Genomic DNA, 23,856 nt, shown 5'->3' on the forward strand with positions numbered 1-23,856 from the left:
CTCCCTCTTCTAAGGATTTTCCAGGGTTTTATTTGGTCAGTAAAGATTTCAGAATTGGGGGATTTCACATAAAAGCCAGATTTTTTTTTTTTTTTTTTACTTTTTTGGAAAAAACAGATGATCCAGCATCAAAATGTTGGAGGTGAGTAGAGACCACACCTTTTAAATAGGGCATGAAGATGATAACCATAGTCTCTGTTTGTCCCCGATAGTGGCCTATTCTTCAAAGTGTTCACTTAGTAGCGAGTCATATCCTAATTCATCACACTTGACACTCCTCTTTCATGAATCGCAAGATTGCCTTCTAGCAAAGAAAAAGGGGAGGAGTCAATGCCAACCTCCTACAAAAATATGTCAAAAGATTGAGTATATGGGCTCAGAGTAGAGAGAGCATGCTGATGGGGAGAAACTAGGACAGAGTTTTATCTGACAGCTGGTGTAACAACTTACTAATCTTTTCCTTTACCACTTAACTTCATAACAATCTATCCAGTTACCTTGTCCAGTTTGTTATTGTACATTTAATTATGTGTGGATTTGCTGTCATCCTCTATACCTCCAAACATCCGATATACATCCCAAACAGGGTCCTAGGCATTCTGCTTCAATCTACACTCCTGACCCCAGCGACCCATCGAGTGCCACGTACACAGTTCAGCCTGCCCTGCACCTAACAGTACTACCATCATTACAATCCAGTTTACAGGTCCCTTAGGAAATACTGACTGGCTGATCTGGTCCCAACAACCAAAGATTGAACGGACTAACGAGGAAATTGAGGTGGCAGGTGCAGAATGCTGTGACTTGGTGGAGGTCGGTGGCGAGGCTGACGCAGAGGGAAGGAGGCAGGAATTAAACTTGAGGGCTTAATTCCCGGCCTGTAGTTCAGGATATTTTACTGGCCAGTTTACCGCATCTTCTCCAAATGGGAGAGTGCCCACGCAGGGACTTGCCTTCGACTTGAAAGAACCTCCCGGAAATGCTGATCGTACGCCCCTGAAAACTGAAAGTGCAGGAAACACCGAATCTCTCTGGCACCTGCTCCGCCTCAGAGCGGGACTACACTTCCCAGCAACACATGGGGCACGCACGGACACTGCCACGCGGCTTGTGTCTCCGCCGTCAGCCCACTGGGGGCGCTGCGAGAGCCCTCCGCCGCCCCGTAGAAATCTACGCGGCCCCGGGGCCGCTTGCTTCCTGTTTGTCCGACGAGGAGACATGGCGGCTTCGCCCGCGGCGGCTGGGGCTGGGGCCGGCCGGGGGAGACGGTCGGCAGCAACAGTGGCGGCATGGGGCGGATGGGGCGGCCGGCCGCGGCCGGGTAACATTTTGCTGCAGCTGCGGCAGGGCCAGCTGACCGGTCGGGGCCTGGTCCGGGCGGTGCAGGTACGAGGCCGGCCCGGAGGGGCGGGGCGGGGCGGACCAGGCGGGAGCTGGCTGGGGGCCGGAGAAGAGGCCTTTCCAGGCCGCTGCTGGACTGGCTGTACCCTTCCAGGCTGACCGCAGGGCCTCCCCGTGGGCGCCTGGACGCTGTCAGCCGCGGTGGGGCCGTGGGCAGCTGCCAAGTAGAGGCCCCCGGACAGGGGCTGAGCGGGACTGGGCTGTTGTGGGCTTTGATGGCGTGTACAAGCCTTGGGCCCAGTTTCTGGATCCTCCCTTCCCTGCGCCACGTCTACATGTCTGGGGGACCCTGGCGAGTTTGCTTTATCCTCCGTGGGCCTTGAGTTTCTAACCAGTGAATTGGGCGGGGGTCCTCATTGCAGCCCTGAAAACGGTTCCCAAGCGTATCATAATGTCATTTTCTCAGAGAGGCCTTTCCTTGACATTCCTCCTTCCCTCTTTCTAAAGTAGGTCCCCATTGTTAGTCTTTCAAAGCCCCGAATTGGTTTCATTCACATTAGTTTCTTCGCGTGTAATTACATATTTCTTTGTTGTCTGCCCTTTTCTCGTCTGTCTCCACATTAGGCTGAGCTCCAACGGGTGCAGAGACTGTTTTGCCATTGTAGAGCGTCATGGTGTTACAGCAAGGACTCAAGTCAGGCCAGGGTTCAAAGCGCTGCTCTCTTGTTTGCTTGTGCAGTTACCATCACGTGCCTCAGTTTCCTCATTTGTAAGATGAAGATGAGAATTAGTAACCTGCCTTTTAAGTTTGTGAAGATCAAAGGAGACAATTGTGTAAAATGTTAACACATTTCTGGTGCATAGTAAGGATTCAAGGTTTATCAGTGAATGTTATACTTAAGGTCTGGCTTGTAATAGGTGCCCAATATATGTTAAATGTTTTTTGATGAGTGTGGGACACTATTTTAGCAAAAAGCAGGATGGCTAAGACCTATTCCCTCTTCATCAAGCTTCATGGTCCGGGAACTATCCTTGCAAACACACCTGTAAAACATTAGCATAATTTAAAGAAAGCTTTTGCATAAAGTTTTGAAGGATACAGGAAACTAATACTGTGGTTTGTGGAACAAGGGTAGGAAGTGGGTGAATAGAGGAGACAATAGGAGCGAGACTTTTCACAGTACAACTTTGTTTAAAATTTAATTTTCAACCAGTTGAATATTACGCAGAAGACTAAAAAGAGAGTAAAATAAATGAAGGTGGTCTGTGTGGAGGATTGCAGATGAAGGAGCAGTTCTGAGTGAGCCATATTTTCCTGGACATCAGACAACCATAGATGAGCAACCCTTTTTCCTCTTACATTCTTTTCTGTCTGCCTTAAGATCATGGAAATACTTGCTCTGTCCTATAAGCCAGAATACCTTATTGAGCTGGGTATGTAGAGACAGGCAGAAAGGGGTAGGGGTAACTGTCCCTTAGTAAGCACATACGTTATGAGGTGTACAATATCTTTAATCCTTGACCTTTTGAGCTATGTGTCAGACTTATCTCTTAATACAGATGAGGAATCTGAGGCTCAGAAAGATTAGGTAATATGATTTTAAACACCTATCTGGATAATCTGTGTTCTAAAAACAATAAGGAGCCATAGAAGTTCTTTAGCATGATGAGTGAGGCAATTTAGAAAGTTAATTAGTTGGGCTGGGGATGTGGCTCAAGCGGTAGCGCGCTCGCCTGGCATGCGTGCGGCCCGGGTTCGATCCTCAGCACCACATACCAACAAAGATGTTGTGTCCGCCGAGAACTAAAAAATAAATATTAAAAAATTCTCTCTCTCTCTCTCTCTCTCTCTCCTCTCTCACTCTATCTTTAAAAAAAAAAAAAAAAAAAAAAAAGAAAGTTAATTAGTTTCCAGTACTGAAAAGATTTTAGAATGGGAGGAAACTAGAGAATCTCACCTGATTAGAAACCTACTGGAATATTCTCTAGCCTGATTTAGGCTGCTTATTTTGATTATTGATAGTTGTATACAGGTGTGGGAGCTATTGCAGAGGTTGAGATAGGAACTCTTGCCCAGAAGTATAGTGAAGATAAAGTGGAAACCTTCATCTTTAATATATTTTCTTTCTTAGTAACTTTCTTTGATCACAGCTTCTCCTCTCTTATTGTGCAGAAAAATTATTAACCATATTTCCATAGCACAGTGAACATATCCATTATGACATGGTATAGTGGCAAAACAACAGGTCTTAAAAATTTTTTTAAATTGTGATAAAAATATATATAACATGAAGTTTACCATCATAACCATTTAGTAAATGTACAATTCAGTAATGTTAAGTGCTTTCACTTGTGCAGCAGATCTTCAGAACTTTTTCATCTTGTAAATTTGAAACTGTGTACCAACTGAACAACTCCCTGTTTCCCTTCCTCTTGTCCCCGGTAATCACCTTTCTACTTTCTGTGTGAGTTTGACTATTATTATGTAATGTAATAACCTCATATAAATGGAATCATGCAGGCTTTTTGTGATTGATTTATTTCACTTAGCATAATATCCTTAAAGTTCATCTGTATTGTAGCATGTGATGGAATTTCCCTAGAAAAAAATTTAGGTTTTGAAGTAAAATGTACCTGAATTGAATCCTAGTTCTATAACTTACTGAGGTTGTTATTTAATCTATCAGAACCTTATTTCTAAAATGGTGATAATAATGTCTACCTCCTTAAGTTGTTCGGAGAATTAAGTGAAATAATATGTCTAAAATGCTTATATATAATATATCCATATTATATAATGGATATGTTCACTGTGCTATGACACATATTAGATATTTAGTAAAAAGTTGCTCTCAGCTAGTAGTTATGAGATTGATATTCTTCATGGAGTGTGTCTTATTTTTTCTTGGTATCTGCAGTGCCTGAAACCATGCCAGGCACTTGATACTAAGGACTTAGGAAATGGTTTGAATTTAAATACTTTATTCTCAGTCCTGTGTGCTTCTGTTCTTATTTCTCAGCAATCCCATGACCTTAAAGGGTTCCAGAGTCAGATTGCCTAGCTTGAAACCTGGCTCTGGTTCATACTTGATTGTCTTTAGACAGGTTATCTAATATCTTTATGCCTCACTTTCTTTATTATTAAAGTAGGGATAATAGGACCTAACCTCCTGAGGTTGTGGTGAAGGCCAAATGAATTTAAACATATAAAGCACTTAAAATAGTGACCAAAATGTATTACACACTATAAAGGTTAGCCTGTGTTGTTATTAATACTCTATATTTTGATGGATCTGAAGTCTGTATTTTCATTCTTGATTTCTCCATTTAGCTCCAGATGGATAGGTGTATCCAGCTGCCTGCTTAGTATTTCCACATAGATGTCTAATTGGCAACCCAGTCAGATTTTGAAAACCAAATTCTGCTGCTTTTTCTACCAAATGTGATCATCCACATCTCCCTAAATGAGATGTAAGGGAAGCCTGGGAGAAGACTACAGGCCACATGATTTAGAATGAACCTGTCCTACTTGAATTTTAGTTGGCAGTATTTTCTTCCCTTTTCTGTTGTGCCATTTGTCAAGGTAATAAAATATGTGGGTATGCTTTAGTCTTTACTGAGCCCTTCTACATTCATTACATATTTGATCCTTAAAATAATTCATATTTTATAAATCCCTTGCTTAAAACACTCCAGCCACATCCCATTGTAGTTAGCATCAAATCCCGATTCCTTAGCATGTGTGTACAAGGCCCTATGTGATCACTAGGAGTTGAGGGAAAGGATAGGCTAGGTAAAACCTGTGTACAAGGGCAATGCAGCTCACAGTACAGGTCCTGACCCACAATCCCTAGAAACTTTTCAGTTTGGCAGTCTAGTGACAGACTAGATTATGGGATCCTCTTTCTGTTTCCTAAATGCCAATTTGCCTTTCATGATTATTGGTATATCTACCTCTGAGCTACATCTCCAACCCCACTTTTTTTTTTTTTGATGACACTTCAATAAGCACTAATTGTTTTAGGCTTATTCTAAGCAGTTCTGTTTATAAAACCTAAGGGTTTAAGTCAAACTTCCCTTGCCTGTCAAGGGTAATTTGATACTGAAAAACCCTTGGATAGGATAAATTCTCACATAAAAGCTATTTCTTTGTAGTCACAAGCTCTAAAATGCACTCCTAATTATATTTAAACAACAGACACCATTAAAATGTATTCAGTGGTTAACATTTGTTGTCAGAATAACATAACAAGATAATTAATCTTTGTTAATAATCCTTTAAGATGTCTGTTTACTTGGACTTAACTTGGCATTTTGAGACACTAGATACACTTAGGTTTAAACAAATAAGATATACATTTGTTTTTATGGAAGTCATCCTTTAATTATTTAAAAAGAAAAGCAGTAAAGACAAAATACATAATTAAACTAAATGTCTGAAGATGTTACATTGTCTGAACCAGTTGACAGCTTAGGGTGCTTGATGTAAGAGATTATCTCTACTGTAAACTGTCAAACCACAACTATTCTAAGAGAAAAACTCATGTGACACCTGCCAATAATTCAGCTGTGAAGATGACTGGAGGGTGACTTTTTTCATCACAGTGCTCTGCTGTTCACAAGGAAAGCAAAATCCTAATGATTAAAATGAGAGTAAATGCCTTGTAAGACAGTGTAGAGGTAGTAACAAATTCTTTGTAAAGTTGAGTATTTGGGCTGTGATGGGATCTTTGGGTATCATGAGGCTTGTAACAAAAAACAACAGTGGCTTACCCCAGTCTGTACCTCCAAGTTTCATACTTCTGAGGCAACTACTATTCATGCTGTAACTATTTTGCAAGAAAGCCAAAAAGCTAGTATTTCTTTTTTAATATTTTTAGTTTTAGATGGACACAATACCTTTATTTAATTTATTTATATGTGGTGCTGAGGATTGAACCCAGTGCCTCACACATGCTAGGCAAGCACTCTAACCACTGAGCCACAACACCAGCCCAAGGCCTAGTATTTCTAAACAGCATGCTTTTAGAGCTATTTCTTGACATTTTAATTTGCTATTATCTATTTCTTCCTCCTGTAAAAGATTAGGATTTACTTTATAACACTTTATGCCATCTTATTTGTGCTGATATTGGACATTGTGCAGATATAATTACTGTTTAACACAAAGCCATATACGTGAAACAATTGTATTTATATAATTTTAAATTGAAGTATACTCATAGTAAAACTTTTTTTTTTTTTTTTTTTTTTTTTTGGTGCTGTGGATTGAACCCAGGGCTTTGCATATATATTAAGCATACAATCTACCACTGAGCCACATCCCCATTCACATTCACCTGTTTTAGTATATAGTTTTTTTTTTTTTAATTTTTAATATTTATTTATTTATTTTTAATTCTCGGCGGACACAACATCTTTGTTGGTATGTGGTGCTGAGGATCGAACCCGGGCCGCACGCATGCCAGGCGAGCGCGCTACTGCTTGAGCCACATCCCCAGCCCTTAGTATATAGTTTTGATAAATGGATATAGTCATGTGATCACCACTACATTTATAGAAAATTCCCTTGTAGTTGTGAGCCCTTTTCCAAAACTACTCATCTGTTTTCTTTCTATTTTTTTTTGCCTTTTTCCAGACTTGTAAAAATGGAATCATACCTTTTAAATACATATGCACATGTACCATGTGTAACCTTTTGAGAGTGACTTCTTTCACTAGCATAGATTTGCATCTGTTTAAAATTCATTTTGTTTTCTATATACTCATAATTTATTCCCAAATTCTAAGACTCACTTTTTTTTTTTTTTAATTCTTCATCCTCCTCTTACTGGCAAGAGTTTGGATTGGTAATTTACTACATGTACTATACAACTGAGCTCTTGGGACTTCATCAAATTCAGGGTGCTTTATTTGCTTTTCTCATGTTATAAACTGATTCCTAAATTCTGTGCCTTTTCTTGGAGCATATTCTCTAGTAGCCTCCCAAGAAAGAGGATAAGGGAGGTAATTTTTTTAAGCTTGCATATTTGAAAATGTCTTTTATTCTGACTTTTGTGTATTTAGTTTAGCTAGGTAAAGAATTCTGGGCTAGTAGTTATTTTCTCTTAAATTTTAAATGGTATTGTTCCATTGTTTTGAAAAAATATTCTTTCAATCTATATTGTTGGTTATATTCATCTATGAAGTTGGTGAAGCTGTAGTTCATTCATTTTCATTGAGATACCACAATTCTTTCTACTTTTGAGAAGTATTCAAAATCCTTCTAGTTTGGGGCTATTATGAATAATGCTGATGTGAACATTATTGTTCATGTAGTTAGTACATGTATGCACAATTTGTACATGTATGTACAAATTCTACTTCTAAATATAGTAGAATTGCTGAGTTATAGGATATGCATATGTTCCGCATAAGTGGCTATTATGAGGGTTTCCCAAGTTGTTGTACTAATTTACACTTCCACCAGTTGTGGGTGTGAGTTCCATGTTCTCAGTAACCTATGGCAATATAAGTTATAATCTGTGTGTCAGTCTTTTAAATTTTACTCTTACAGAGTGTAATAGTATATCTTTTGTGTGTGTGTGTGTGTGTGTGTGTGTTGCTGGGGATTGAACTCAGGACTTTGTGCAGGCAAGGCAAGCACTCTACCAACTGAGATATATCCCCAGCCCTCATTATGGTTTTAATTTGTATTTCCATGATGACTTAATGAAGTTGAGCACTTTTCAGCATTATTGGCCATTTGGACATCCCCTTTTGCAAATTGTTTTCAAATCTTTTGCACTTTTTTTCTGTAGCATCTTTTAAAATTGATTGGAAGCCCTTTTTTTGAAGTTTTTGTTGTGTTTTGTTTTGTTTTTACTGTGCTGGGAATTGAACCCGAGCCCTGAACTTCCTATGCAAGCACTCTACCACTAAGCTACATCCTCAGTCCTTTTTTGAAGTTCTTCAGATTTTTCTGGATATTAGCCCTTTGTAGTGAAGTTTTGTAGATAATTTTTCTCATTCTGTGGCTCACCTTTTTAATCTCTAATAAGATCTCTATATGAATAGAAGTACTTCATTTTACTACAATTCATTGTGTCGCTTTAACTTTGTGGTTAATGATTTTTGTATCCTGTTTAAGAATCTTTGCCTACTCTAAGGACATGAAATACTCTGTTTCTTCTAGAAACTTTATGGATTTCCTTTTACATTTCAATATACATTCTGCTAAGAATTGATTTAGGGGTATGTTGTGAGGTTTTCCATATAGACATTCAGTTTGATCCATCATTGTTTATTGCAGTGTACCCCTGTCTGCTCTGTAGTGCCACCTTTGTTATCAGTCAGGTGTATGTGCATATTTCTGTTCCATGTCAGTTGTGTTCTGCTAGTCTTATTTATCCTTGTGCTGGTATTAATGTTGTCTTATATTCTATAACTTTATATATGTTGATTTTGGGTAGAGTATATGAAATAGGAATATGTTTTTCAGCTTAGTTATAGTCAAGATTGTCTTGGCTCTTCTTGACTCCCCTTTACCATTTTTATACCCATTTTAGAATGAATTAGTATATTTTTACAACTAAATTTTGATTGGGATTGCATTCAGTCTTAATGCCTTCATTTTCTCTCTTCTCTTTCTTTGATTTGGTCTTCTTTAATTTCTGTTGATGTTTATAGTTTTCTGTATGGCAGTCCTGTTTAACTTTGCCAAGTTTATTCCTTGGCATTTGACTTTTTTTAATGATGCTGTAGTGTTTTGAAATTGTACTTTAAAACTGTAGCAATAATATAAATTAAGATTGTTTTATATTGATCATAATTTGATAATTTATCTTTTAGACTTGAATTATATGTGTATAGAGTCATGTTGAATATTATATCTGCAATTGAAACTTTTATTTTATCCTTTCTAATTTAGCATCTTTGTTGCTTTATCCTGCCTTACTCTACTGCCTAAAACCTTCAGTAGAATGAATAGAAGTGGCATGTTCTGATGTAAGAGGGGAAAAAAAAAGCCTTACTCATTTCACCATTAGGTATATTTGCAGTAAGTTTTTTGCAGACACCTATTATTTGAAATTCATTTTTTAATTAATGAGTTTTATTATGAATGGCTATTGAATTATATCAGAGTTCTTTTTCTGTATCTATCAATATGCTCATATAATTATTCTTTGTTATTAATGTGGTAAATTACATTGAATAAAACTTTCAGCTATTAAACCAACTTTTTTTTTGTTGTTGTTTTTTGTACCAGGGATTGAACTCAGAGGCACTCAGTTCATCCCTAGTCCTATTTTGTATTTTATTTAGAGACAGGGTTTCACTGAGTTGCTTAGCGCCTTGTTTTTGCTGAGGCTGGCTTTGAACTTGGGATCATCCTGCCTCAGCCTTCTGAGCTTCTGGGATTACAAGCATGCCCCATCATGCCTGGCTTAAACTAACTGTTAATTTCTGATGCAGATTTCTATCCTTTTGCTAAATTTGATTCCCTACTTTTTAAATTAGTCTTTTTTCCCCTTCTATATTCATGAGTGAAACTAGAATACAATTTTCCTTTGGAGGGGTTTTGGTATCAGGTTTTAATTTTATTTTCTACTTAGTTGTATGGTATCAGGTTTATAATAGTCACTGAACATGGATTTACTTGCACCCCATGAGGTTTGTTTTTTTAAGTTCTAGGTGGACACACTACTTTTATTTATTTATTTATTTATTTTTATAAGCTACCACTGAGCTACAATCCTAGTCCCCACCCCATGAGTTTTGATATATGATATTTTCATGATCTTTCATTTCAGGATATTTTCAGATTTCCACTTAGATTTCTTCTTTGATCTATGCTTTTTTTCTTTTTAGTAGTGTAGTTTTTTTTAAAAAAATAATTTAGTTGTAGATAGACACAATACTTTTATTATTTTTCTAGGTAGTGCTGAGGTTCAAACCCAGTGCCTCACATGTGCTAGGCAAGCACTCTATCACTGAGCTCCAACTTCAGCCCAATAGTAGCATAGTTCTTGGGCTGGGGTTGTGGCTCAGTGGCAGAGTGCTTGCCTGAATGTGTTAGGCACTGGGTTCGATCCTCAGCATCACATTAAAATAAATAAATATAATAAAGACATTGTATCCATGTATAACTAAAATTTTTTTTAAAAAATAATAGTATAGTTCTTAATTTCCAAATATGGGGATTTTTTAGTTATCTTTTTCTTAACAGATTTTAGGTTAATCGCACTGTGGTCAGAGAACTTAGTCTGTATCTCAGTTCATTTAAGTGTGTTGCCATTTGCTCTGTGGCCTAACAACTGGTCATTTTGTAAATGTTCTTTGGTGTAAAGAATGTGTAGAGAGCAAATAATAGATGCAGTGCTATAGGGATTCAATTTTATTTGTGTTTAACTATTTTATATTCTTATTAATTTTTGGTCTACCTGTATCAGTTTTGGAAAGATATATAATAATTTCCCACTGTAATTATGGATTTCCTTATTTCTCTTTTTACATGGTCAGTTTTTGCTTGTGTATGTTGAAACTTTTATTGTTACATTTAATGTTAGGACTATAATATCCAGATTGACTTTTTTATCCTTATGAAGTACCTACCTCTGGTAATGCTGTTTGCTTTGAGTCTCTTGCTGATTTTAATAATTATACCACCATTATTTTGATGTGGGTTTAGATGACATGTTTTTCCCATTATTTTACTTTTAGCTTTTCTGAAAGTATTTCCCTGGTAGGCAGCATAACCCATTTTATTTTTAATTGGAACATTTAGTACATTTACACTTAATGTAATAACTGACATTTTAAGATTTAAATGTATTTATTTATGTGTTTGATTTTTTGATTTTTGAATGTCCTACATGTTTACATTTTTAAAGTTTTATTGAGACATAATTTAGGTGATCAAATTTACCCATTATAAATGTATTTGATGATTTTCAGCAAATTTATATGTATTTGATAATCTTCAGCAAATTTATAGTTATGCAGCTGTCACCACAATCCAGTTTAGATTGGATTTAGAACATTACTCTTACTCTAAAAAGTTAACTTATATCCATTATTTATTTAGTTTTTATGACAGCTTTATTGAGATATGACTCACATACTGTACACATCACCCACTTAATGTGTACAAGTCAGTGATTTTCACAGTTTATACAAAATTATACAACTATTACTATAGTCAATTTTAGAACATTTCATCACTTCATAAAGAAACCTTGTACCCTGCAGCAGTTACTGCCCAATTCCTTCTTCTCTCTGGTCTTTGGCGATAACTAATCTATTTTGTGTCTCTGTGGATTTGTTTATTTTCGACATTTCATATTGAAAGAATCAAACCATGTGTCATCCTTTGTGATTGGCTTCTTTCATTTAACATTATGCTCTCGAGAGTATGTATTAGTATGTCATTCCTTTTTCTTGCTGAATAACATTACATTGTATGGACATACAGTATTTATTCACATATCAGTTGATGGGCATTTGAGGTGTTTCTATTCTTGTTAAGATTAATGCTGGGTTGGGGTTGTGGCTGGGCAGTAGAGTGCTCGCCTCGCACGTGCAAGGCCCTGGGTTTGATCCTCATCACCACATACAAATAAGTACATAAAATAAAGGTATTGTGTCAACTACAACTAAAAATAATATTTAAAAAAAGGTTAATGCTGTATTTGTGTGTGTTTGTTTTGTGTTTTCTTTCTCTTAGGAGTAGAATGGATGGATCATTTGATAACCCTCTGTTTAACTTTTGAGATCTGTCAAACTGTTTTTCAAACTGTCTGTACCATTTTATATTTCCACCTGCAGCATGTGAGGGTTCCACTTTCTCCATTCTCACAAACATCTAATTTTCTGTCTTTTTGATTATGCTCTCCTAATAGGTGTGAAGTGATATCTTATTGTGGATTTGATTGGATTTCTTCCGATGACTAATGATGTTGATCTTTGTTTTATGTGCTAACCAGCCATTCATATATCTTTTTTATGTTATTTTTTTAGTTGTAGTTGGACTCAATATTTTTTATTTATTTATTTTTATGTGGTGTTGGGGATCGAACCCAGGGCCTCGCCCATGCTAGGCGAGCGCTCTACCGCTGAGCCACAACCCCAGTCGATTCATTCATATATCTTATTTGGATAAATGTCTATTCAGAGATTTGCCCCATTTTAAAAATTAGTCACAATTTCTCTAATAGATAGTTTATTCAATGTATCTTTTTCCTTCCTCCCTTCCTTCCCTCCCTCCTTCTTTCCTTCTCTCCCTCTTTCCCTCTCTCCCTTCCTTCTTTGTTTCTTTCTTTTGTACCAAGGATTAAAAAATAGTGCTGGAGATGTGCCCACTGAGCCACATCTCCAGCCCTATTTTGTATTTTATTTAGAGATAGGGTTTCACTGAGTTGCTTAGTGCCTTGCTGTTGCTGAGGCTGGCTTTGAACTCAAGATCCTCCTGCCTCAGCCTCCGGAGTTGATGGGATTACAGGGGTGTGCCCTCAATGTATCTTTATGAGTTTGGTCGTTAGTGTCTTTCAAAGAATAATTCATTTAATTCAAGTAATAAAATTTTGAGGTATGTTCATAGTATTCCATGGGATCAGTAATAATGGCCCTATAAACATTTCTGATATTAGTAATTTGTATCTTTTTTTAAAAAAATTTTATTTGAAAGAGGGTCTTGCTAAGTTGCTGAGGCTGGCCTCAAACTTGTATTACTCCTGCCTAAGTCTCCTGAGTCACTGGGATTACAGGCTTGCACCTCCACACCTGGACCCTTTTCTTTCCCCCTTGACTAGACTGGTTAGAGTTTATCAATTTTATTTATCTTTTCAGAGAGAGCTTTGGGTTTTGATAATGTTCTCTATTGATTTCCTGTTTTTGATATGAATGATTTCTGCTCATTTTTATTTTTTTTTCTACTTGATTTAGGCTTAAATTGCTTGTGGTTCTCTGGTTTACTAAGGTGGACGCTTAGGTTATTGACTATAGATACTTTTTATTTCCTAATGTGTTCATTGAATAGTATAATTTTCCCCGTAAGCACTGCTTTTGCCTTAATCTCACAATTTTTGGTGAGTTGTATTTTCATTTTCATTTAGTTTAAAATATTTAAAAATTTCTCTTGAGATGTCTTTGACCCATATTTTATTTAGAAATGGATTGTTTCATGTCCAAATATTTTAGGATTTTCAACTCTTCTTCTGTTAATTGGTTTCTAGCTTAATTGCATTGTGGTTTGAGAACCTACTTTGCATAATTTCTAAATGAGAGAACATAACTTTGCATACTTTGTGGCCCAGAATGGGTCTAACTTGGTGACTCTTTGATGTGAGCTTGAGAATAATGTATATTCTGCTGTTGTTGGATGAAGTATTCTGTGAATGTCAGTTAGATCCACTTGATTGATGGTGGTGGTGTTTATGTCAACCATATCCTTATTGATTTTCTGCCTGATAATCTGTGTATTTTTTTTTTTTTAATACTGAGGATTGACTCAGAGGTAGTTTAACACTGAGCTATATCCCTAGCCCTTTAAATTTTTAATTTTGAGATGGGGTCTTGCTAAGTTGCTTAGGTCTTGCCAAATTGCTGAGACTGACCTGTAACTCATGATCCTCATGCCTCATCCTTCCAAGTTGCTGGGATTACAGGTATTTGCCACAGAACTCAGTGATAGAGGGTTTTGAAGTCCATCTATAAAGATCTGTCAGTTTCTCTTGGCTATTTTTTTCAGTCTTTGCCTCACTTTTTTTTTTTTTTTTTTTTGTAGTACTGGGGATTGAACCCAGGGGTGCTTTACCACTGAGCTATATCCCAAACCCTTTTTATTTTTTATTTTGGGACAGGGTCTCACCAGGTTGTGGAAGCTGACCTCTCAGCCTTCTAAGTTGCTGGAATCACACTTGTGCCCCACTGTGCCCAGCTCCATTTCTTTACTTGTAACCTATCTATATCTTTATATTTAAAACTGGGTTTAGACAATATTAGTTCGGTCTTGTTTTCTTTTTTATCCACTCTGACTTGACTTTTAATTGGTGTAGGTGTTTATAGTGATTTGTGATATAGTTGGACAAATGTCTGTCATGTTTGTAACAGTTTTCTATTCATTATACTTGTTTCTTTTTTTTACCTTCTCATCTTTTTCTGCTTTCTCTCTATTTAATTGAACACTTTATATGATTCCATTTTTAATGGTTACCCTGGAATTTGCATATTTATTTACAGTGAATCTAAGTCCACTTTCAATAATGCTGTGCTGTTTTGTGGGATTCGCGTACCCTATTACAGAGTATTCCCAGTTCCTTCCTCTTACTACTTTTAAGATTTCTGTAACTCATTTCATTTCTCCAAATCCTATAATTACCTATTGTCTTGTTATTTTTTAGAATGATTATTAGGTTTATTGAAAATAAAATATGTTAAAGCTATTTTTATTTTATATTCATTTATTCCATCTTCAATATTCTGTATATATCTTGAGTTTCTAACCTATACCATTTCCCTTGCTCTTAAAAAACTACTTCTCACATTTCTGGTAGAGTGGGTCTCCGGGTAAAAATTCTCTGAGTTTTCATTTATATAAGAAAGTTTTAATTTTCTTTGCTTTCAAAGGATCATTTCACTGATTTCAGTGTTTTTTCGTGTGATTTTTTTTTCTCAGTGTTTTAAATATTTGACTCGATTCTTGGCTTGCATGGCTTTTTTCACTAAGCCCTATATAATTCTTACCCTAGATAAGCTCCCCACCATCTTTTAAGATTCATTTCTTTGTTGTTGCTGTTTCTTTTGCACTTTGAGTATGATATGTTTTCCTATCATAAAACCAAACCAAACCAAAATAAAACAAACAAACAAAAAAACCCTTCTTGGGTTCTTCAAATTCCTGAATCTGTGGTTTGTTGTCATTAACTTTGGGAAATTCATAGCCATTATTTTTTCAGCCACTTCTCCTTTGTCTCTTTCTTCTTCAGGTGTTCCAGTTACATGTACACTACACCTTTTGTGATTGTCCCCCATTTCTTGGATATTTTGTTAAACTTTCATTTTATATTTCACTTTGGGAAGTTTCTATTGTCATATTTTCAAGTTCACTGATTATTATTTGGCAATATCCAGTATACTGATGAACCCATCAAAGGCAGTCTTCATTTCTATTATGGTGTTTTTTTTATTTCTAGTGCATTGTTTATTTTTAAAATTGTATTGTCTTTTTATTGTTGAGTTGCAGCAATTCTTTATATATTTTGGACACTAGATCCTTATCAGATAACTGGTTTACAAATACTTTTTACAATTTTTGTGGGTTGTCTTTTCACCTTCTTGGTACTATCCTTTGAGGTATTAAAGTTTTTAAAACTTTTGATGAAGTCCAATTTATTTTCTCCTTTGGTTTCTCATGCTTTAGTGTCAACTAAGAAACTATTGCTTAATCCAACATGATGATAGTTTCGCATGTTTTCTTCTAAAAGTTTTATGGTTTTAACTCTTACATTTAGATCCATGTTGAATTAATTTTTGAATATGATATGAGGAAGGAGTCCATCTTCATTTCTTTGCTTTTGGAATATCCAGTTGCCCTATCAACATTTGTTGAAAAGGCTGTTCTACCACTGAAAAATCTTGATATTCTTGTCAAAAGTCATTTGATCTTAAATGTAAGTTCCCCCACAGAAATGGGGTTCCCCTCGGTGGAGTGGACTGGTTGAGAAATAAAAGCTAGGAAAAATAGAATGATGAAAAAAAACACAGGACACAGAAAATATTTTCAGAAAGTTGAGGCAGGACCAGCCAGCCGATCATACCAGTCAAATTTCTATATTAGAAAGGCAAAACGGAGCCCGTGCTTGCTTTATTTATATCGGGGAACATCAAAGGCCTTCCATAGGATGTCCTTTACCAAAAAAGGTTATAGGTGGGCTGTCCAGTTCCCAATGGTTTATGCTGGAGCTGTTATGAGGAATCTTCCTGGTAGAGCAGAGATAAAGGTCATCTGCCTTGGCAATCTATTGCGTGGGAGAGCCACAGATATTTCCCAAGGTTAAACCTGAAATCTCTCTAGCTGCCATCCTGAGAGAAGACCCTCAAGTAATACACAGGTGGCTTCTTGCAGTGTTTTATTTTTAGAATCCCAGTGTTTTTTTCCTCTGATCTGTATGTCTGTCCTTATGCCAGAATCATTCAGTCTTGATTATTTTAGCCTTTTAGTGAATTTAGAAATTAGAAAGCATGATTCTTCAAACTTCAAGATTGTTTTGATTATTCTGAGTCCCTTGCATTTCTATCTGAATTTCAGGATTCACTTGTCATTTCTGCAGTGAAGCCAGCTGGGATTTTGGTTGGCATTACATTGAATCAATTAATGGTTATTGCCATTTTAGTAATATTAAGTCCTCCTATCCATGAACATGGGATGTCTCTTTTACTTATTTAATTTCTTTTAACAGTGTTTTATTTTCCTTATATCTTTTTTTGTTAAATTTATTCTTAAATATTTTATTCATTTTGATGCTATTACAGATGAAATTGATATACAAAATCAAGTTGTCTGCAGATGGAGAGAGTTTTATTTTTTTCCTTTTTAATCTGGATGCCTTTTATTTCTCTCTTTTAAAATTTGTTCTAAATACTTATACATGTCAGTAGAATGCATTTTGACACATTGTACACAAATGAAGCACAAGTTCTGATTCCTTTGGCTGTACATAGTGCAGTGTCACACCAGTCATATAATAATGTGTGTATATAGGGTAATAATGTCCATCTCAGTTCACCATCCTTCCCACCCCCACAACCTTCCCCTCCTTTCATTGGCCTCTGCCCAATCCAAAGTTCCTCCATTCTTCCCTAGTCCCCACGCCCCAACCCTCAATTATGGATCAGCATCTGCTTATCAGAAAACATTTGGCTTTTGTTTTTTTGGGTGTGGCTTGTTTGCTTAGCATGATATTCTCCAATTCCATCCATTTACCTGCAAATGCCATAATTTCATTCTTCTTTAAGGCTGAGTAATATTCCATTGTGTATATTGAAGGGCATCTAGGTTGGTTCCATAGTTTAGCTATTGGGGATTGAGCTGCTATAAGCATTGATGTAGCTGTGTCACTGTAGTATGCTGATTTTAGTCCTTTGTGTATAAACCTAGGAGTTGGGATAGCAGGGTCAAATAGTAGTTTTCATTCCAAGTTTTCTGAGGAATCTCCATACTGCTTTCCAGAGTGGTTGCACCAAGTTGCAATCCTACCCATAATATATGAGTGTACCTTTTATTTCTTTTTCTTGTCAGTTGTTTGAGGTAGTGAGAGTGGTCATCCTTATTTTTTTCCTAAGTACTTTAATAGGAAAGTGTTTAATCTTTCACTTTTAAGTATGATGTTAGCTATGTAAGGTAAGTGCTCTTAATAGGTTGATGAAGTTGTTTTGTATTCCAGGTTTGTCCACACATTGAAGGTGTGTTTGATTTTTGTCTTTTTTTTTTCTTTTGTGTTAATTGATACATCATGAGGGTTTAGTTCTGTAGTCTATTGATATATTGTATTACATTGATTGGTTTTCATATGTTGAGCTATCCTTGCCTTCCTGGCATAAATCTTGCTTGATCATGGTATGTAATCCTTTTGATATATTGCTGAATTTGGTTTAGTAGTATTTTGCTGAAGATTTTTACATCTGTACTCATAAGAGATACTGAACTGAAGTTTTCTCATAATATCTTTGTTTGGATTTATTACTAGGGTAATACTGGCCTCCTAGAATGAGATGGGAATGTTATCTCCTATTTTAAAGAAAAATCTGAATTATTGTTGTTAATTCTTCTTTAAATGTTTGGTAGTATATACCAGTGAAGCCATCTTTCTGGACCTGGGTTTTTCTTTGTGAGGCTTTTTTTTTTTTTTTTTAAATCACTAATTCAATCTCTTTTCTCGTTATAGATGTATTCAAATATTCTTCCTTAAGTCAGTTTCAGTTTATATTTTTCTAGTAATTTGTGCTTTTCATTTAGGTTTTCTAAGCCATTGGCATATGATTGTTTATAATATTCCATTATAATCCATTTTATTTTTCTAAGGTTGATTAGTAATATTCCCTTTTTAATTTCTGAATTTAATAATTTGAGCCAGTAGTAGTTAGTATAGCTAAGTATTTGTCAGTTTTGTTGATATTTTCAGAGAATCTTGAAACTTTTGGTTTCATTGATTATTTTCCTATTCTTTATTTCATTTATTTCTGCCACAACCTTGTGTGTGTGTGTGTGTGTGTGTGTGTGTGTGTGTGTAGTGTGTGGTGAGTGGTGATGGGGGTTGGCCTTGTGCATGGTAAGCAGGTGCTCTTTCACTGAACTACATCCACAGACTTGTCTTTTTTGGTACTGGAGATTGAACCCAAGGGTGCTTAACCACTGAGCCACAATCCCAGCCTTTTTTTTTTTTTTTTACCTGTTTATTCCTTTTTTTTTTTTTTTTTTTTAATGTGGTGCTGAAGATCGAACCCAGTGCCTCACACATGCTAGGCAAGCGTTCTACCACTGAGCCACACTCCAGCCCTCCCAGCCTTTTTAAAATATTTTATTTAGGGACAGGGTCTCGCTGAGTTACTTAGCCTTGAGTTGCTAGGGCTAGTTTTGAACTCACAATCCTTCTGCCTCAGCCTCCTGAGTCACTGGGATTACAGGTGTGTGCCACATGCCCAGCTCCACAGACTTTTATTTAAATTAAGTTTTGAGACAGAGTCTTTCTTTTTTATTTTTTATTTTTGAAAAAATATGGAACACATCACAAATTGGCGGGTTGTCCTTGTACAGGGTCCATACTAATCTACTCTGTATCATTCCAATTTTAGTATATGTGCTGTGGAAGTGAGCACAAGACAGAGTCTTTTTAAGTTGTCCAGGCTGACCTTAAATTTGTGATCCTGCTTTATCCTCTGGAGTCGCTCGCTATGCAGGCATGTGTCACTGGGTTCCAGCTCCTGCTGCAGTCTTTTAAATTTTCTTCCTTGTGTTTACTCTTTTTTTCCTATTTTCTCATGGTAAAAGGTTATATTATTGATTTGTGACATTGCTTCTATTTTTAATATCATCGTTTACGGCTGTAAATTTCTCTTAAGTACTCATTTTGCTGGATCCCCTAACTATGTTTGTTTTATTTCTTTGCCTTCCAAAGAAAGGAGAAGATATATTTTCATTGTTTTTGAGCTTGTATTGATTTGAACTTGCTTGAACTAAATGAAATTGCTGATAATGGCATTGTCCATTTTAATAGGACTAATAGATATCAGGATAAAACCAAAATATTATTGAAGATCTATTTATCCTGTACTAATAGTACTAGAAATTTTTGATCTGATTAAGGGACAAATGCACATGAAAATAATTCATATCTGGCCCCTCACAGGTCAGTTATTCTCAACAGTGTTCATAAGTGTTCATTGCATAATGGTGTGTCCCAAGAAGGTTAGTGAAAATTTTCATAATTGATTAATGTTTCTGGCATTGTAGTGTTGCTGTTCCTCATGTTGTCAAACATTTACTGAGTCCCTGCTCTGTCCCAGGCACTCTGTGGTTGAGTGAGATTGGGAGTCAGGAGGACAGGGGCAGGCATAGTTTGGTACTTGCTCTGAAGTAGTTGTGGTCTAGAGGAGAGGGATAAATGAATCTTAAGTTAGGAAACGATAGGATAAAGTATGCAATAGATAAAGCCCCAAAGGTGGGATGCCTAATTTCTTAGAAAGGAGAGAGGAAGGCCAATCAAGAAAGATTTTTGTTTGGCTTGTGTTTTAAAGGGGAATGAACAGTTCAGATAGAAAACACCAAGAGTGTTTTAGGCAAGAGAACAGGTACAGAGAGAGAAAACACATGCACTTGGAACCTAGAGTGAGCCTTGGGAAATAGATGAGGCTGAAAAGTAGGGGTTAGTTTATGAAGGGCATTGCATCATGAGCTGAGGAGTTGGACTTTTAGTTTGTAGGCTCTTGAGCTTTTGAAGATTTGTGTAAGGAGGCTTTTGAATTGTTTTCCTGGGTGCTATAGGGAGTCAACTGCTCTGCTGGCTAGTATTTCTTTCCTCTTCAGTAAAATGTTCCTTTTTTTTTTTTTTCCCAATTCACAGTTCACTGAGACTTTTTTGACGGAGAGGGACAAGCAGTCCAAATGGAGTGGAATTCCTCAATTGCTTCTTAAACTGTATGCCACCAGCCACCTCCACAGTGACTTCATTGAGTGCCAAAACATCCTCAAGGTAACTTGTAGGGGCCCGAAAGGGCTATCTTTAGGGTCTACAGGTGATACAAACTGCCTGCCATTTTAAAATAGCTTTTGTCTTAAAATTATATAAGCTGTACAGAATTTGAGAAAAAATGCGGAGAAGTAAAAATCACCAGTAATCCCACCATCTGGAGATAATTACCATTAAGTTTCCTTTGTGTATTCCTGCATGCTTTATTCATGCTTATTTTATAGCACTGTTTGATTAATTTGGGGGGAGGTTAAAACTGTTCCTGAGGATTTTGATACCCTCCCCCCCCCCGTGCTTGGTATTGAACTCAGGGCCATGTGCATGGTAGAAAAGCACTCTTCCACTGAGCTACATCTCTAGCCCTGGATGACATTCTTTAAACAGAGTTTAAAAGATCCCATATTGCTGAAGGCTTATGAAAGGTGCCTTATAAGTTGTTCATAATTACCATTAACATAAAAAGATTGAAGGGACCAGGTTTGATAGCTAGAAAGGGGTGGAAAGAGTGCAAAGACATTATGCTAGGGCAGTTATTCTCAGCAGTGTTCATCGGAGTGCTGGGTTCCATCCCCAGAGTTTCTAACCCAAATCTAAATTTAGAGTACCAGATCTAGCTGCAGTTATAACCTCTGTAAGTATATTTTATCATAATGAAGATGAATTATATAATGTTCTTTAGAGGTAAAGTTTTGATGTTATATCATAGAAGGTATTCCAAAATAAAATAGTCACTAAACCTCAGCTTTACCTTTGAGATGTTTTCATGTTCTTGATCTCCCAGTCTGATTGAGATTGATAGAAGTAATTTTAGCCTCTTATTTAGAAATGCTTTCCAACAAATTTTATATTGTTTCATTTTATTTTTGTAAAATCTCTCAAGAGATAGGGTTTAGGTAAACTTGAAGGAGAGGAAAATTAATATCGGAGTCTCTAATGTCTGATCATCTTTCTTTTATATATATAGATACACACATACACACGTGTGTGTGTGTATCTATATATATATAAATGTGTGTATGTTTGTGTATTTTTTTTTTTTTAGTTGTTGGACCTTTATTTTATTTATTTATATGTGGTTCTGAGAATTGAATCCAGTTCCTTAGACATGCTAGGCAAGCACTTTACCACTGTGCTTCAACTCCAGCCCCCTGATCATCATTTCTTTATTCATCTAACAACTACTTATTTGAGACTTACTACACAGTAGGCTTTTATACGATTTTTTTTTCTATTAAGTTTTGTTCCATATGAATAAAGGTTTCTGTGGCTCCCAAAATTTGTTGAACCATTGCCCTATTTCTATCATATCAAATACCTGTTATGTCTTAAGACCTACAGTGAAGAAACACAAAGAGGAATCTGTTCTGGGCTTCTCTTGAAGGAGCTTTGTATTCTAGGGAAGAAATAACATAGATTTATAAATAGATAAAAAATAAAAATGCTGAATGTTATAAGTTACTTACAAATTGCTTTGGGGCTTTAGAAGAGCATCAGATTACTTTTGAATGGGAGGAATCAAGATGGACTTCCTTCAGGAGATGACTCTTGAACAGATTTGGTTATTGTTGAAGAATCAGTCACCACAAAACTTAGCATTTATCACTTATCTCTCACAATTCTTGATTGATTGAATGATTCGTCTGCTTCTTCTTCTTTGGGAAGGGATACTCAGACATCTGGAATATTCAAAATGGCTGGTTGGTGTGAACTGTCAGCTGGAGATAGGCTAAAGATACCAGTTCTGGCCTTAGTTCTTCTGCTTATGACCTCAATAGGTGGCTATGTTGAGTTTCTCATAGCAGTACTATTAGGTTCCAAGATGGCAAAAGCCAACTCTACCAGCCTTCTTAAGGGTTATGCCGGAAGTGGCATAGTGTCACTTCTGCCACATTATGTTAATTGAAGGAAATCACCCCAGCCCAGATTCAGTGTGGGCAAGGATTCTAAAGGAGTCTGAATACTAGGAAGTGTAATTCATTTGGAGTCACTTATCATTATGCTCGTTGAGATTCAACTTGTGACTAAAATGCAAACTGATATTTTAATGTTGGTCTGTGTTGAATTCTAAAACAGAATGTCTTTGTCCTGTTTTTTAAACTAGGAAATTTCTCCTCTTCTTTCCATGGAGGCTATGGCATTTGTTACTGAAGATAGGAAACTGACTCAAGAAACCACTTATCCAAATACTTACATTTTTGACTTGTTTGGAGGTGTTGATGTAAGTAACTGTTTTCTTACTGTTACTGTTATTTCTCCTACTTAAATGGTTTGAGAATTTAAGTATTAAAATGGAAGACAGGAAACATTTCAGAATTTATAGCAAACATTTCAGATTTTACCTTTCAGAAGCAGAGTGGCATTCTTCTATGTTGAAGCAGCATATAGTTTGTTTGTTTTTTTAAGAATTTATTTATTTGAATTGATAATATGGCCATCTTTTTTTTTTAAAAAGACACAAAGCAAAAAGTGTCTCCCACTTCCCCCTGTGTCTCCTTCTCAGAAGCAGTTGTAATTATTAGTTTATTGTATGTCTTTCTAGAGATATTATGAGGCAATATGTGTGTAAATACCCCTCACGCCTTAGCTTATTGTCTCCTCACATGCAGGGGCATACCATATATTTGGTACACTCTCCTGTGCCTTGCTTTTTTGATGTAATTTTCTCTAGCTTGGGGATAGTTTCATTTTAGTACACATAAATCTGCCTTATTTTAAATAGCCAAATAGTATTCCTTGGTGTAATTATACCATGATTTATTCATGCAGGTCCCAGTTGATGGGCATTTAGTTTTTCTACACCTTCCCTCCCCCTTTTTAAATATTTATTATTTTACTACAAAACAAGTTCATTTTTGTCTTACTGCCCAAATCAAGAAGAACATTACCAGATCTAGAAGCCCCCTTCACCAAACTGTCTTTAAGTTTTCATTAAGCAGATGTGAGAAAAGTAATATTTCTTCATAGTTTTTTCTAGCCATATATTTCACCCTCTTTTTTTAATATTTTTTAGTTGTGGTTGGACACAACTAAAAAAATTTTTTTTTATTTTTATGTGGTGCTGAGGATCAAACCCAGGGCCCTGCATGTGCTAGGTGAGCACTCTACTACTGAGCTACAACCCCAGACCTATTTCACTCTTTTTTTTTTTTTTTTTTTTTAATAAATGGGAAAGATGAGTGTGGGATCAATTTCCATGTGAGAGGAGGCCAGGTGCTCAGTGCTGGTTGTATTCCATTTGAGACTTTTGGACAGTCAAGTTGAGAAGTGGGTAGGGCTGCTTGATATTACCTTC

At 36.3% G+C, this 23,856-nt stretch overlaps 1 protein-coding gene across 2 annotated transcripts in view; it reads left to right on the forward strand.

Moving 5' to 3' along the window:
• Positions 1–1,161: 1,161 nt before the first annotated feature.
• Positions 1,162–23,856, forward strand: part of TRPC4AP (transient receptor potential cation channel subfamily C member 4 associated protein) — a gene marked incomplete at its 3' end in the record, with an annotated part of 78,464 nt that continues 55,769 nt past the window's right edge. For both annotated transcript variants that reach the window (XM_081289230.1, XM_081289231.1), the window contains exons 1-3: positions 1,162–1,386; positions 20,439–20,567; positions 22,666–22,782. In XM_081289230.1, coding sequence (XP_081145356.1) covers positions 1,219–1,386; positions 20,439–20,567; positions 22,666–22,782 — 414 coding nt within the window. In that variant the 5' untranslated portion in view covers positions 1,162–1,218. The remainder of the gene's footprint in view (positions 1,387–20,438; positions 20,568–22,665; positions 22,783–23,856) is intronic.

This window comes from Spermophilus citellus (genome assembly GCF_964194105.1).
Source record: "Spermophilus citellus genome assembly, chromosome: 4".
Lineage (NCBI taxonomy): Eukaryota > Metazoa > Chordata > Mammalia > Rodentia > Sciuridae > Spermophilus > Spermophilus citellus.